At 54.4% G+C, this 14,401-nt stretch overlaps 1 protein-coding gene across 3 annotated transcripts in view; it reads left to right on the forward strand.

Moving 5' to 3' along the window:
- GLI2 (GLI family zinc finger 2) overlaps positions 1 to 14,401 on the forward strand; it is a 246,678-nt gene that overhangs the window by 64,051 nt on the left and 168,226 nt on the right. For 2 of the 3 annotated variants that reach the window (XM_047722625.1, XM_047722626.1), the window contains exon 2: positions 1,674 to 1,845. In XM_047722625.1, coding sequence (XP_047578581.1) covers positions 1,704 to 1,845 — 142 coding nt within the window. In that variant the 5' untranslated portion in view covers positions 1,674 to 1,703. Of the gene's footprint in view, positions 1 to 1,673; positions 1,846 to 14,401 lie in introns of those variants that run through there. The other variant, XM_047722627.1, reaches the window with a different exon arrangement.

Below are 14,401 nucleotides of genomic sequence, written 5' to 3' on the forward strand. Positions count from 1 at the left end.
GAGAGAGCTGATTGTTCCCCCTCTTCGAGGCATCTCACTCCTGCTTTTGCTTCTGACACCCCCACACTCTCCTGGTGGTTTTTTCCTTCTCCTTCCCCCATTGCTTACTCTCCTTGGCTGATTTATTCTGTCTTCCCCAGAAATGCTGGCATGTCCCTGTCTTAGCTCTGGAACTTTCTCTTCTTCTTCGTTTCCACCCCATCCTTTGGAGATCTTCCTCAATGGCCACCATTCTCCTGTCTCCAGCCTCTACCTCTCTCCCGAGCTCTGAACTTAACATTTCCAACAGTCTCTGCGTGACTTAATAAGCATTTCAAACTTTACATGGCCTGGACAGACTGAGCTCCTGATTTTTGCCCCAAACCTGCTTCTCACCTGCTGTGCTCCCTCCCAGCCAATGGTACCACCGTTCTTTGATCCAGGTCCTCAGCCAGAAATAGGAGCCATCTTGGACACTACTACTCTTCTATTAAGAAGCGTGATTTTCCCATTTCTATTCTGTAACTTGATACAAATAATTAGTTATTAGCAGTATCTGTGAGTGATGAGGCACAGTGGTGAAGGTCTTGCTTGTGACCCAGCACTCAGCTGCTGGGGCATCATCTGTGCCCTGCACCCTCCCCACTACACCGTGATCCCCCTCTTTCTAACACACCCCACGTCCAAGCCCTAGAAGGCCTGTGATCTCTGCGTCCCACCACCCCACCCCCCTTAACCCAGACCACTATCGTGTCTTCCTGGGTCATTCCGATGGTGCCCTTTCCCCCCAGATCGGCTTGCACACAATTGCAGAAGGACCCCGATACGCTATCAGACCTGTCACAGACCAGCCAGCCTCCGCACCCCCTCCAGGTCCGTGGCTCCTGCCTCTGCCCTCTGGCTGCCATGGGTTTCCTCAGGGCTTCACGGGGCACCCTATTCCATCCTCAGGGGGGCAAGGCAGTGGCCCCTCAGGCCCTCCCACCCCATTCTATCCTACTACTTAGCTTTCTCTTTTTGTACTACTTCTCACCCACTGAAACATATAAATATACCTTTATTTCTCCTGCTCTTCTATAGGATCCCTTTCCCAAGTAGAATGTAAACTCCGTGGACTGTACCTTTGGCACCAGACGAATGCCTGATATATAACAGGGGCTTAAAAATGTGTGGACTGAATTTGCGCCAGAGAGTAAACAATGGAAAAATCTGTTGAATGAATGAATGAATGCACGAATGCACAGATGCACAAGTAAAGGAGAGGTGGATCCTGGTGAGCAGGGATGGAACAGGAAAACAAGGGCTTTCCTTCGAGGACCCCTAAGTCATTGTTATTCTGTTTATTCTTATTTTCCTGCGGTCCCGCCTTGGAGGCTGTTTCTTTGGACTTCATTTCTCCAAGTGGTCCTTGCTCCTTGCCACTATGGGCTATAGGATCTTGGGACTCAGATCTTAAAAATCTGGGGTAGGGGGCAATGAACGCGCTTGGCTGGTGTCCGTGAGGTCGTTCCCAAGAAGACCAGATGAATCTCAGAACTAATAATTCTCAAAATTAATTAAACCCTCCTTCCCAATTAGAAGAGAATTAAGTGGGCTGCCTCGGTGGCGGGCGGCGGCCGGGAATCTGGGTCGCTGGATCCCGGCTGGGTCTGGGGGCAGTCCATGTTAGTGAACGTCTTTGTCTTTTCCTCCAGGGCTGTCACCCAGGACTATGAGCGGCTAAGATGGAGACGTCGGCCTCAGTCACTGCCACAGAGAAGAAGGACGCCAAAAGTGGGAGCCTGGAGGGTGCCGCTTTCCCCGACCCAGGCAGGAAGGCTTCTGCTCTCGCAGTGGCCGCTGCGGCGGCGGTAGCTGCCCACGGAGGTACGCTGGGCGGGCAGCAGGCGTGTTTTTCATTAGCCCGTTAGGATTTAATTAGACGGGTGGCCGATGTCATCGGGCAGGCATGCTGGGTTTATGGGGGGCGAAGAGGAGGGCGTCCCCCACCCCACCTCTCCACCCCCACCCCCGCTCCCGGGGATCACAGGCCCAGTGATGTTCGCCAGCAGGTTTCTGGGGGGAGGGGGCGTCTGGCCGCCCTCAATCTGCCGGGCTGCCCCAGGTGCGTTCGCTTGGCACATTCGAGATGTGCCAGAGACACGGCTCCTGGCCTCTGGCCCACCAGGGACTATTTTGGAAAGTAATTGTCTCCTGATCCCTTCTGGCTGTAATTAGAGGGTCAGGTACGGAATTTAGTATCCTTAGGTGAATTTCTGGCCAACTTAATTATAACAGAAGGACTCCACGAGCCACAGCCTCTCATTTACTGCCCCGAAGAGAAATAGTCTCTGGTTTCCACTGGTCCGTGCCAGCATCCCGTCGGGAAAGTTTGGCGGGAAGGAGAGACCTCCCCTTGCGTGCGCGCAGTCCATCTGGAGGCCGCAGAACTATTTCTGTCTCTGAGGAATGGAGAGTCTGAGATTTCTTTTCTTTCCCTTTTTATTCAAGTGCATTTAGTCATGGCCTGTTGCTCCTGCCGCTCAGGCACAGCTCAGGGAGCAACCGGGGGCAGAGACGCCCTCATGGCTCCTGGTGTGCAAGCATGGGCGGGGCTTTCATGCTTTGATGCGCTCACACATGCGGCGGGGGCGGGGTTTGCCCAAGTGTGGAGCCCAGTTGAGCCTGTCGGGCAGGCGGGGCGGAGTTTCTGCATTTCCCACCGGAACTCAGGTGAGGCTGGTGTTCCTGGTCCACGCCTGGCGCCTGGCGCAGCTGGTGGCTGGAGCGCAGGGAATAGGCAGAAGCTCGGAGCGGGAGGAGGGAGTTGGTATTTCTAGGAGTGAACTGGAGGACCTCTGGGTTGGTGTTACCACATTTGTTTTTATTCCACCCCTCATCCCTGCCCACGATTCTCAGTTGGATGCTATTATCAGGGCCTGCGGCCCAAGTCAGGAGAGGGAGAATGGAGCCCAAGCTTCTTGCTCCCATGGGAAGGTGGGCGTTTGGCCTCCCTACCAGGATGTTGCCCTTGGACCCTTGTCCATCCCTCTGCTACCAGCTGCGTGGAGGAAGGAGCCAAAGCCCAAGGGGGGCTCCCCACACAGGGTAGTGTCAGGAGAAGAGGTCAGGGAGGAGCGGGGAGGGGAGGCTGAGAGTGGGAGGTCCCGTGGCCTGTTCCCCGGGCTGGCTTGTTCCAGGCCTGGCTATGTCTGCATGTGATCTGTTCCTTCTCCACGGCTAACCCTGCCCTGTGGGGACTGCTTAAGCTGTCCCTCTCTGCCTGATGGACAGACATAGGGCTCTCTGTGGCCTGAGGCGACTCTGGCAAGCCTGGGCCTCAGTGCGTCTCTGGCCTGCCCCTGAGCCCTCTGCTCTCCCTGCCTCGGCCTGGGTCAGCCTCTCCCGAGACATGAGCTGCTGGGGAACTGCCACACAGGGAGATTTACTGCCATCTGCAGCAGCAGAGAAGAGACCTAGGCAGTAATTAGACAGTGATTAGGCTGTAATTGGGGGAAGCCCCGCTAGCGTCAGATCTGGTTGTCACCAATGGGCAATAACAGCGAATGCTGGAGGGGATCTCAATCTGGGGGAACGGGCAGCAGGCCTATAGCTTGGGGGACAGTGGTTCCACGGAGGCATCCAATCCCACTCTTCCCCACCTGCACCCTCACCCTTGGATGCTGACCCTGCCCGCCCCTGCAGGCCTTTGTCCCCTCATTCCCCAGCCCCAGAGGAGCACTTGGTGGATGCGTTTCCAGCAAAGGGTGGCTGCGACCTGTCTTTGAAATAAGTCCCGAATCAGGAGCAGCTAGCCCCATGGACCCCCCTCACTGCCCCTCTCCCTTGGAACGGGGTATCTTGGAACCGGGGCACCGGTGCTGGTGGACCATGACACCATGTTCCATGGGTGGGGGTTTGGGGAGGCCCAGTGGTGCTGCCCAGAGGGGACTGGCCTGGGTCCTAATTGCAGCCACATCCCCAGGGCTGTGCCCTTTTCCATTCTGGGCCCCATTTCCCCAGATGTCCTCCAAAGTCTTCATGATCTTGTGATAGTCTTCCGACACTGAACACTTAGGCGGTTTCTGGTTTTTCACAGTAGGAAAATCACAAGGAAATGAAATATTTTTGCCTACAGAGGTATGTTCCTTCTCAGAACCAGAGCCATATAGTCCCAGTGGCAGGATTGAAGCCCCTGGAACCAGGAATGGGGTGGCATTGGATCAAGCGGTCAGAAGATGGCCTGGAATATAGGCTACCCCTCTCTTCACCCCACACACACATGTCTGGACACCTCACAGCCTTGCCAGTTTGTAGGATCTGGTCCCTTTGTTATGGTGGCTGGTCGCTCACCATGGTGCTCCCACATTCTTGGACAAGACTCAGCCATCCTCTGGACTGATGTGTGATAAGCCACAAACACTCAGCTTGTGTGTTCCAGGAGAGGAGACTGATGAATCAAACTGTAGAACATTTGTTGAATAGAACATTATGCAGCCACTGAAAATGTTTATCAAGACTTTATAATAATGTCGGGGGAGGATGTGCCTGTGTTCTAATAGTAAGTGAAAAAAAGCAGGGTTACAAACCATATCTTACCTCTGTCACAACTTTTAGATTACTTGGAAGTACCATTAGCGGTGGTCACCCAGATAGGACTCAGGGTGATGGACAGTGCCTCCAGGAAGCTTATTCCTTTGGTTCTTAAGGACCTTCGGCCTTCTAGAACCCTCTATGAGACTGTTAACTTCTCTGAGAGCAGCAGTGGGCTAGAGCCAGCCCCTGCTGACTTGTATGAATGGAATGTAGATATTGTCCACTTCTTCCGCTCTTGACGTTAGGTTGGTAACTAGAAGTTGGCCACAGTGGGAGTAGTTAAGGCAGGAAGATTGGCAAACCCTACAAATCTGGGCTGTGTGCTCCTGCCGTCTTCTGCCAGAGCCTGTCGTCGGACATCTCCCAGCACACGGAGCTGCTGGGCACGAGGCTGAGGTGACAGGCACATCTATTTTTCATGGGTGCTCAGAGCCTCTCCGTTTTGTAAATGAGACTGAGATGAGGTAGGGAAGGGACTTGCCCAGGGTTACCTGCTGCTTTAACAGAGAGCAAGGTCTGAGGCTCCATCTCTTCCCTGTAACACTGTGAGAGTCTTTATTGGTATTTGCTTTCCAATGGTGACTTTAGACTGTTGGTGGGTGATTTGGGCATTAAAGCCCAGTCCGCTGGGACATGATGGTACCTGTCCAGTCTCCACACCAGGCATAGCAAGTCACTCCTCTGTCCAACAGGCTGACTGCACATTCACTCTTCCAGATGGCCAGTTCTTTGAGATCTGGGGCCATGACTTACTTGCAGAGGAACCTGAAAAGTCACCTGGGCTGCCTGGTCCTTGTTGCTTTACCTCCCTTAGGTATCACGAAGCCTGACCTGCTGGGAGGTAGGCGTTGCCACTTGGAGTCGCTACCTCTTTGAGCCCACATATGCACAGCAGAACAGGGCAGTGGCAGAGGGCGGAGCAGGACTTGTGGTCAGACTGGGAGCAGCTTCCGTGAATCACCTGTCTGGCGGGAGCAGACAGCGGAAGCCCAGGCCGGTGGGTCCTTTCCCAGCCTCTTGAACTGTGGTGTTAATGCTTTGGAGGCCATAAATCTTTTTTAAAACACATTTTGGCCCAGAGCTTTTTTCCCCTTTAATTTTTAAAATGGCGTAATTTTAAAGGCAATTTGATTCAGATGTTTTTCATTGTTTTTCACCAAAACTGCCCAAACACTGTCGTATTTTCCTCTGCAACAGTGGGTTTTCTTTTCCAAAAATATGTCTGAACCTGTCTGTGTGCCTCGGCTAAGCACCAAGGACCCAGCTACTCCAGGCCTCTGGGCTGGGACAACTGGAAAGTCTGGAGCCATAAAACTTGGAACTGAGTCTTGGTCTGAGAGCTTTGCTAAGTCCCTGAGGTCACATAGCCAGACAGGCTTTAGAAACTCTGTGAGGCTCCTACAGTGGCTCCATCTTACTGTAGCAGAGCGCCTGCCATGTGCTGGACCAGGGTCCTCCCCGTGTGGTCCCCCACCAGCAGCAGGAGCATCCCTGGGAGTTAGGCACCGCCCCCCCACCCTAGGCCTCCAGGAGCACTGCTTCCGGGAGTGGGGCCCAGCAAGGTGGGGATTCTGATGCCCTTGTTAAGTGTTGGGCCCTCTGTGTTCTAGCTGCACGTGGAGCTGCTAGGGGACAGTTACAGGAGACAGCATGTGCTCACACTGGCCTGACCCAGGGCACCTCATAGGGAGTGGCTGCTCCCATCGCTGCTCTTCTCCCAGGGGGCACAGAGAAGCAGTAGGAAACAGCTCAGACCCTACAGCCACACCACCCTGGTAAGGCCCTGCTCTGCTAACCTTGGGTGCATCTGAACCTCCATTTCCACATCTGCAAAATGGATACAGTCCTGATCCCTACCTCACAGCACTGTGAGAATTACTTGTGTCAAACACTGTAAAGTGGCAGGCACTAAGTGAGGTCTGTGTGAGGCCCAAGTTAAGTCTCTGCTTTATGAACAATTGCTAGTTTTCCTTGTCTAGGCCCTGGAGGCTCTGTCTGACTTAAAAAGTCTTCCCTTCACTGGTGACTCTTTCTAGTTGACTTGTTGAGGCTGGACAGGGGGTAGGAAGACCAGATCTCTGCTGTCTTCCTCCTTGAGAGTGGTAGAGGGAGCCCTGGGCTAGAGATCGGGCCTGAGTGGATGTCCTGCTTTACTGCATTACCCCAGGCTGTCCTGGGTAGGTGACCTGAGTGGGTTGCTGGCCTTGCCCACTCAGCCTTCTCCCATGTACACTAGAGGGGGGGTCAGACCAGAGGTTGCCGAATCTGGCCAAGCCCCAGTATCCCATGAGACAGCGGTAATAAATGCAGATCCCCAGGCCACTCTAGACCTCCAGGAATGGAATATCCCGCAGCCGGGGCCTGGGTGTGGGTGTGTTGACACAGGGTGCTGCTGGTCTAAGGCAAGGAGTGTATCCCTAGAGGAGGGTGCACTAATGGGGTGCCGCGGGTTCACATGGACTGGGCGGTGACCTGCCTGTCCACCAGGCTTGAGGACTGGGTGACTCTCGGCACATGGCTTCTTGCTGCAGGGAACTTCTGTGCCCCGCACTGCCCAGCCACCCCTACATCTAATTCACTGGCCCTGCTGGCTTCTTCGAAACTTTCTTCCAGAGGTGAGCCATTCCTGTCCTTGGAATACTACGAAAATAGCAGGGTCTGTAACCAAGCCAGATGTTGAGCATTCTTGACGAGATGCCAGGGTAAGGAAGTGTACCCAGGTCACCTGGACCTTACTGTGCCCGGTCATTTATAACTGCCTCTGAGTCCCTGGTGTCTTTGTCCTCTCTCTGTTTCTGGGCCATCCCCCTAGGATGCTCTAGGGGCACGGCATTTTTTGTTGACCTCCCCTCCCCCCCAGCAAGGCAGACACCTGATAAATGATTGGGGAGGGAGGGGAGTCTAATGCGGTAGTGCCAGGTGCATACAAGTGGACTGGTGTGGCCTGCTGCCCCCAAGGTCCCCAAGGGCCAGGATCAGTTGGGCTGGCCTGCTCCTTGGCCCTCCAGAGGCCCTCTGCAGCTCGCCGAGCAGGCCAGCCTCCCCGGCCTCCCTGGACAGCTCCTCAGGGGCCACACACTTCCGCCTTGGGCTGGAGGATTCGCTCAGGTGTGACTAAGTGGGCAATTATTTAAGTGATTTTTAGGATGGCTGTTGTCACTGTTGCAGAGTTGGTTTTAATGGCCCAGCCACATGGAACAGCCAGTTCCTATCAGACTTTGTCCAAGAGCAGAGCTCAGTCCTCCCTAACGGCTCCCTGCACCCAGGAAGTGGGATGCAGTGCGACCATCCGGATGTTTTCCGGGGTGGGGGGAAGGGGGGGCCTCTGAATGACTTAATGACACCCTGGTCCCATGCGCCAGGGCTGCACTGGAGGGTCGGGGCCCCTGGGGCCGAGGTGAGGGTTGGAGACTCCTTTCAGCCCCCAGCAGAATAGGGTAGGAAAGACCCGGTCTATTCCCAGCTCCCCACTGTTCGCCATGTGCTCTGGAGCTAACTTTTCTCAAGTCCGTAGAGTGGAGGTGGTGATGGGCACTACACCTGGCTCTAGGAAGCTGAAATGGAAGAGTGTTTAGAGAATGACCATCAGAGGGTCTGCGTAGCAACAAAATAAATGTTAGTGACATGAAGGTGAATGTCCATTCTTCTTGCATCTCGTGGTCTCATGCCTCCCTGAGACCTCAGGCTCCTTTAAAGGTCGCTCTGAACGTCACTCAAAATGGCCCTGTCAGCTGAGCACCTGACTCTTGGTTTCGGCTCAGGTCATGACCTCGGGGTCAAGGGATCGAGCCCCATATCAGGCTCCATGTTCAGGGGGATGTCTGCTCCAGATTCTTCCCCTCCCTCTGAAAATAAATAAATCTTACACAACAAGCAAAATAGCTGCCTTCTGAATCAGAGCAGGTGCCCCACTTTGGCCCCAACACAGCAATCCCTACCCACCTCGGCTCAGTGTTCAAGGCCCAGCCCTGGGTCTGTGCTCTTGGAGCCTTCTGCCGGCTAACCTGGTCTTTCGCCCTTGGTTTCAGAGGCCAGCGCACACACATTTCCACTTCAGACCCCCATTGTATGTTTCTGGCTGGAGCCTGTGAACTCTGCCCCCAGGGAATGGAAGCCCCTGAGGGCCGTCCTTGGTGGCTCCAGCTCCTGTTTGCTCCCTGGGGCCTTGGCCACGCCTGGCAGACATGAACTCGCATCTTGTGGTCCATTGTACATGTTTAACTATTGCAGAGTTGTGGAAAGCTTCAAAGCCATTTCTAATTATAGAACTGGGAGGAGCCTGAGAGATCATCTTGTTCAGATCTGTTCATTTTACAGATGTGGAAGCCAAGGTCCAGAGACCTGAGGGCACAGAGGGTCATCTGGTGACACCCCTGGGACCAGAAACCAATGGGCCAGGAATTGCCCATGGGATGGGACCCAGCTGCTCCTAGGCCCTGACCCCGTCCTGTCCCAAATCCCAGCTTCCCCAGTTGATGGTGTTTATGTTGGAAACATTTTTCTGACGTTTGGTTCTGTCAAAACTAATTTTAGCATTTCTAAAGCTTGGTAAAAAATACAGTCTCATTACTTTGATGTCAGTGCATAGTTTACTATTAGTATATTCTGGGGTTTATCATTTTCGTCATGTTTAACACGGCTGCACCAGGCATGCACTATTAAATCTGGCTTATTTTACATTCCTGTCCGGAATTATTTATTTGTAACAATTTCCTCTCTATCAAAAGACACAGCTAATGCTGTGTTTTAATGTGTTATTTACACACAAAATAACCTATTTACAACTCAGTGTGCGCCAGAGGGAGAATGGATGGGCCCCAGTTTCCTGCGTTCTGTTATATCGGAGTTTAACAATCTGGTTTGCTAATAGAACCATTTATCATTGGTGTGGGGGGATAATTTATTTTATGTTTGTGGCCAGGTCTAACCGCCTCTGATCTTGGGAACATTTTGAAGATAATGAAGTCAGGCCGGGTGTTTGGGGTGGAAGTGGGGCTCCCGGAAGAGGAGGGGGACCCATGGCCTTCCAGAGGTGGCCTGGGTGCCTCTGGGTTCCCTGAGCTTGTGCGTGCATCCTACAGATAATTCCGGAACCCTGATCTGAGATGGGGTGAGGTGGAAACCCTACTTTTGCCCTTTGGGAGCTCTCGGTTGAAGGCAGCGGGGGACAGAGAACAGGGCACTAAGGGGATGCTTGGGAGATGGTGACCAATCCCTTCCAGGAGGCTTCATGGGGAGGCAGCTTCAGAGCTGGGCATTGAAGGATTTCACCAGGATTTCACCATTGCAGGGTTTCACCAGGTGCAAAGAAGCAAGGGTGGGCAGAAGGGGCAGCAGAGTGGCCTGGTGTGAGAGCAGGGGCTTGGGAGGGAGCATTTGGCTCATGTAGCTCTAGACTGTGCCTGAGAGGGGCTCCTGCCTCCTTGGCAGGTGGAGTGTCTAGCCTCTCCCCTTGTCACCATGCCTCAGGGCACCACTCACATAGGTTTAAGGCAGACCCCTGCCAAATTGTCAGTGTCCACTCAAAATTGCTCCCTGCAGGGAGAGGGGTCTTGGGAGGAGAGACTGGACACAAGGAGTCTGGGGACGGGTCCCTTGGTCTGGCAGCCAGGCAGGGCAGGGATGGCCAGTGGCACCTGGGACCAGTGGGACTAGGGAAGGACTGCTTGGGAGTGAGGCCTGGGGGTGTCTGGGGCTCCTGCGTGGATGTGTGCCACTCGACCATGCAGGCCGAGGTCCCGTGGCTCTGTTGGTGCCTCTTTGAATGCACACTGATGGGCAAGGAGGGCAAAAGAGTGCCTCTGAATGAACCGCTGCCCTGGGAAGCCTGTGCCAGCACTGGGGCGGAAGGTAGGAGTGAGGGAGGGGTCGCGTCCGAGAAGCCATAGTCTCTGTCCCCAGGAGGTGTGGCCCTGTGGAAGAACCATGCACCCCCACTCACAATACAGCTATGGCCGGTACCTGATGCCTGGAGTGATCAGAATCCTTCAGGGAAGGCGTGGGACCTGAAAAGGCTCTGATGTCTGAGTAAGGCCCTCCCTGGTAAGCACATGGCCTGCAGCTGCGGGACCCCTCTGACCCAGAGGCCTACAGGGAGCAGCTGCACACTCAGATCACCTAGTCGGGGACAGGTTACCACAGTGACGCTCTCAAGTGGGGCAGGGCTTAAGGCAAGCCACAGGGAATGGAACATGGAACAGCCAGCTCCGGGCTGGTCAGCATCGTCTGGGGGCCGAGGCTTAGGCTCGGACGGACAGGGCTCCAATCCTTGCTCTGCCCCATCGTGGTTGCGTATCCTTTGCTGATCTGAACTCCAGGGTCTTCACCTTAAAAGTGGACAAAATACTTCTCTTTTGAGGGCGAGGATTACAGAAAAGCAGTGTAAGGTGCTCTGATAGTACCTGGCGTATAGTGAACATTCTCTAAACAGTGGTTGGTGTTTTCAGGATTATTGCTTTTGTTGCTAATGTGAGTATTTCTAGGACTATTTCTGAGAGTAGCACGTAGGCATCCAATAAATATTTGAGTGCGAGTAAATGAATGAATGGATAAACGAACGCGTGGATGTCTGAGCAGAATCTTTTTTTTTTTTAAGATTTTTAAAAAAAATTTATTTGACAGAGAAAGACATAGCAAGAGAGGGAACACAAGCAGGGGAATGGGAGAGGGAGAAGCAGGCTTCCCGCAGAGCAGGTAGCCCAATGTTGGGCTCGATCCCAGGACTCTGGGATTATGATCTGAACTGAAGGCAGACACTTAACAATTGAGCCACCCAGGTGCCCCCTGAGCAGAATCTTTACAAAGAGTTGCTGCTTGCCCATGATGTACAAGAGGGATTGGCCTTCTAGCCCAAGAAGCAGCATGTGCAAAGGCCCTGGGAGCTGAGATTGGCCCTTCTAGCCCCTTGGGGAAGGAAGGGCTCCCTTGGCTCCTCAGTTCCCTAGCTGGAAAGCCCCGTGATACCATGTGCAGAGGCCCCGTCCTGGGTCTGTGTCCTGTGGATGCTGGAGGCCCAACCCAGCCCAGCTCTGGCTGCTCGTGGCTTGTTTGGACCCTGCTACAGGTTCGGCTGCTCTTTTCTCTTGGGCAGACAGGGTGGATAGCGGTGGAGGGGCTCTGGCTTGAGAAACTGCCCTTGGCTCTGACCCTGAGCCTGGCCTGGCTGGCCCTGCTTCCTGTGGCCATGGATTGCCAGCTTGTGTTTGTGGGGCCTGGGGAGTCTGAAACCCTCATACCAAGTAGCAAGGCCTTTGGCCTGAGGAGGGTCATTTCTGTGTCTGGTTTCCACCCCACTTTTAGTAGTGACCCTGGAGAGGAAAGTTTGGGTTTTGTGTGGGGCCGGGTGGAGGACATTAGGCACAGTCTTTACAACTTCCTCGGTCCCCACTGTTGTAGAAATGAAGGAACGTCCAGGGGACGCTGCATGAGGGGCAAAGCAGCTGGTCCTGTGTGGTGTGAGGGCTGTCAGGACAGGAAAGTGTTCCCCAACTCTGCCTGAAATTCACCCCTTAGCTGTCGCCTTGGCTGCAAGTTTATGCAGAGGCCCATGTTGTTCTAGTTCCCTCTGTGTGGCCTGAGTTACCAGGAGCAGGCCCCTGCCCTGTGATAGCCTGAGGGCACAGTGTTCCTGGGAGTTCTCATGGGAAGAGGGTCAGAAAGGGAGGTGCAAATTGCCCAAGACACACATTGCTCCCTCTGCAAGTTCTGAGGCTGGACGCCAGTGAGACCCTCGTCGCATTTGTGGTCCCTAGAGTCAGCGCATGGGTCACATCTCTCCTGGCTCTGTTGGTGAAAAGGAAGGCAATGGGTACCTTCAGTCAGAGTCAGGCAAGCATGGGTTCACGTCCAAGTACGAACATGGGCTGCCCTCACCTCATCTGTGAAATGAGAGTGATGAAGCCCCCTGGCCAGCTGCATAGGGCATGAGGGTCTGGCATGTGGGTGAAGGGACAGTGGTGTCACCTACCTGAGAGGGCCTGGGCGGCTCCTGGTTGTATCATCAGTGGCCAGACCCATGCGGAACTTGCCAGCGGCCCACAACAAGTGCCAACGTCCCAGGCCCTGGCTTCCCCAGCTCTGGGCCCAGGATGGGATGGGGAAGAGGAGGGAGAGAGGAGACAGCCATTCGCTCTGAGGTACGGACCCAAGAGAATTGGAAACAATTCCACAATTGGAACAATCGTGTTCAGATGCTCACAGTGACATGATTCACAATAGCCCCCAAACAGAAATAACCCAGAGTTCCATGAGCTGGCTAACGGGTAACGCAGTATACTCGCGCATGGAATATGATTCAGCCACAAAAAGGAACGCGGCACCGAACTATGCTTCAACACGTGTGAATCTCAATGACGTTACGCTCCGTGAAAGCAGGCAGACGCAGAGGGCCACGTATCATAGGATTCCATTTATGTGAACTGTCCCAAACAGGCAAATCTATAGAGGCAGAAAGTAAAGAGCAGGAGGGAATGGGGAGTGACTGCTAATGGATGTGGAGCTCCTTTCTGGATCATGTAATGTTCTGGAATTACATTGTCGTGACAGTCGCACAACCCTGAGAATATAGTAAAAACCACTCACTGAATTGTATACTTTCGAAGGGTGAATTTTATGGTATGTGAATTATATCTCCATTTCAAAAAGAGAGGGAGAGAGGGAGGAAGGAAGGGCGGAGGAAGGGGTGGGGGGAAGAGAGGAGGGAGGAAGTTAGGGAGGACGAGGTGCAGGCCCAGCGCAGCCTGCACCCCCAGCGCCTGTCCCCAGGCTGCGTGAGCCACGCCGTCCCTCAGGGCATGACCCGGTTCCCCTGGCCAATGAGCAGCCTCCCCAGCCAATTCTATAGGCTCCAGAAACTCTAAAAATAATTGGAGTGGAAGGAGGGTGTTTAATGACAAAGTAAATAATTACATTAAGGGTGTGAGTTTGGAGGGAGCTGAGTAAATCACTTTAGAAAGAGCACCAGCCTCCAGCTAACTTCCAGTCCTTTATCACCAGGCCCCGTCCTCCCTCAGGCTCTGAATAATTGATTGTGGCAGGCTTTGTGGGCCCAGCCGCAGCAGGGGCTGTCGGGGTCAGGCGGGGCCAGGAGAGCTGGCCAGCCCGCAAGCCAGGGTGCCCCGCCAGTCCCACCTGCTACTCCAGGTAGATGAGCCCCCGGGGGTGGGGAGGCATAGGTCCCTGTCCTGCTGGAAGTCAGGTGCTTTGCTGGGAAGGACCAGGGCTCAGGGATAGCAGCTGGAGAGGGCCAGCTTCTTCTGTGCTTCTGAGAATGAGGAGCTTCAGGGCCCCTGTGGCCCACTGAGGCCCAAAGAGGGAACAGTTAGCCAAGGCCGCACAGTGAGCAAGTGACAGGTCTGGTAAGAAGTAGACCTGGGACTCCCAAGCCCAGCCCTGGGGTGGGCACCCAGGATGGGTGGGCCTTAACCAATCAGTGGTGTCCCCAGCACACGAGGGATGATACAAGCCTTCCTCAGAGCAGCGTTAGGGGGTGGGTGTGGGGGAGTGCCAGGTGGTCTCTGGCTCCTGGGAAGTGGTACTGCTGGCCAGGGTCGGCACCATGAGGGGTGCGGTTGCACCCTCCCACCTTCTCTGTCCTGGCCCAGAGGCCCTGGGTTGCTCCTTCCCTCCACTGTCCTCTCTTCCTCAACCCCATAGCCTCACCCTGTCCTCAGCAAGTCCCAGCCTATGGCTCCAGGGCCCCCTTTTCCTCTCCCCGAGCCTCTGCCTCGTCTCAGGCCGGCTCTCAGCCAGAGGCCATGGGGGATGGGCTGATGGCCGGACTTAATACTAAGCCCCAAGTGTGGCATTTGTGATGTGTGAGGCTATAGGAAGACAGCTGCACCTCGGC

Source organism: Lutra lutra, chromosome 3, assembly GCF_902655055.1.
Source record: "Lutra lutra chromosome 3, mLutLut1.2, whole genome shotgun sequence".
NCBI lineage: Eukaryota > Metazoa > Chordata > Mammalia > Carnivora > Mustelidae > Lutra > Lutra lutra.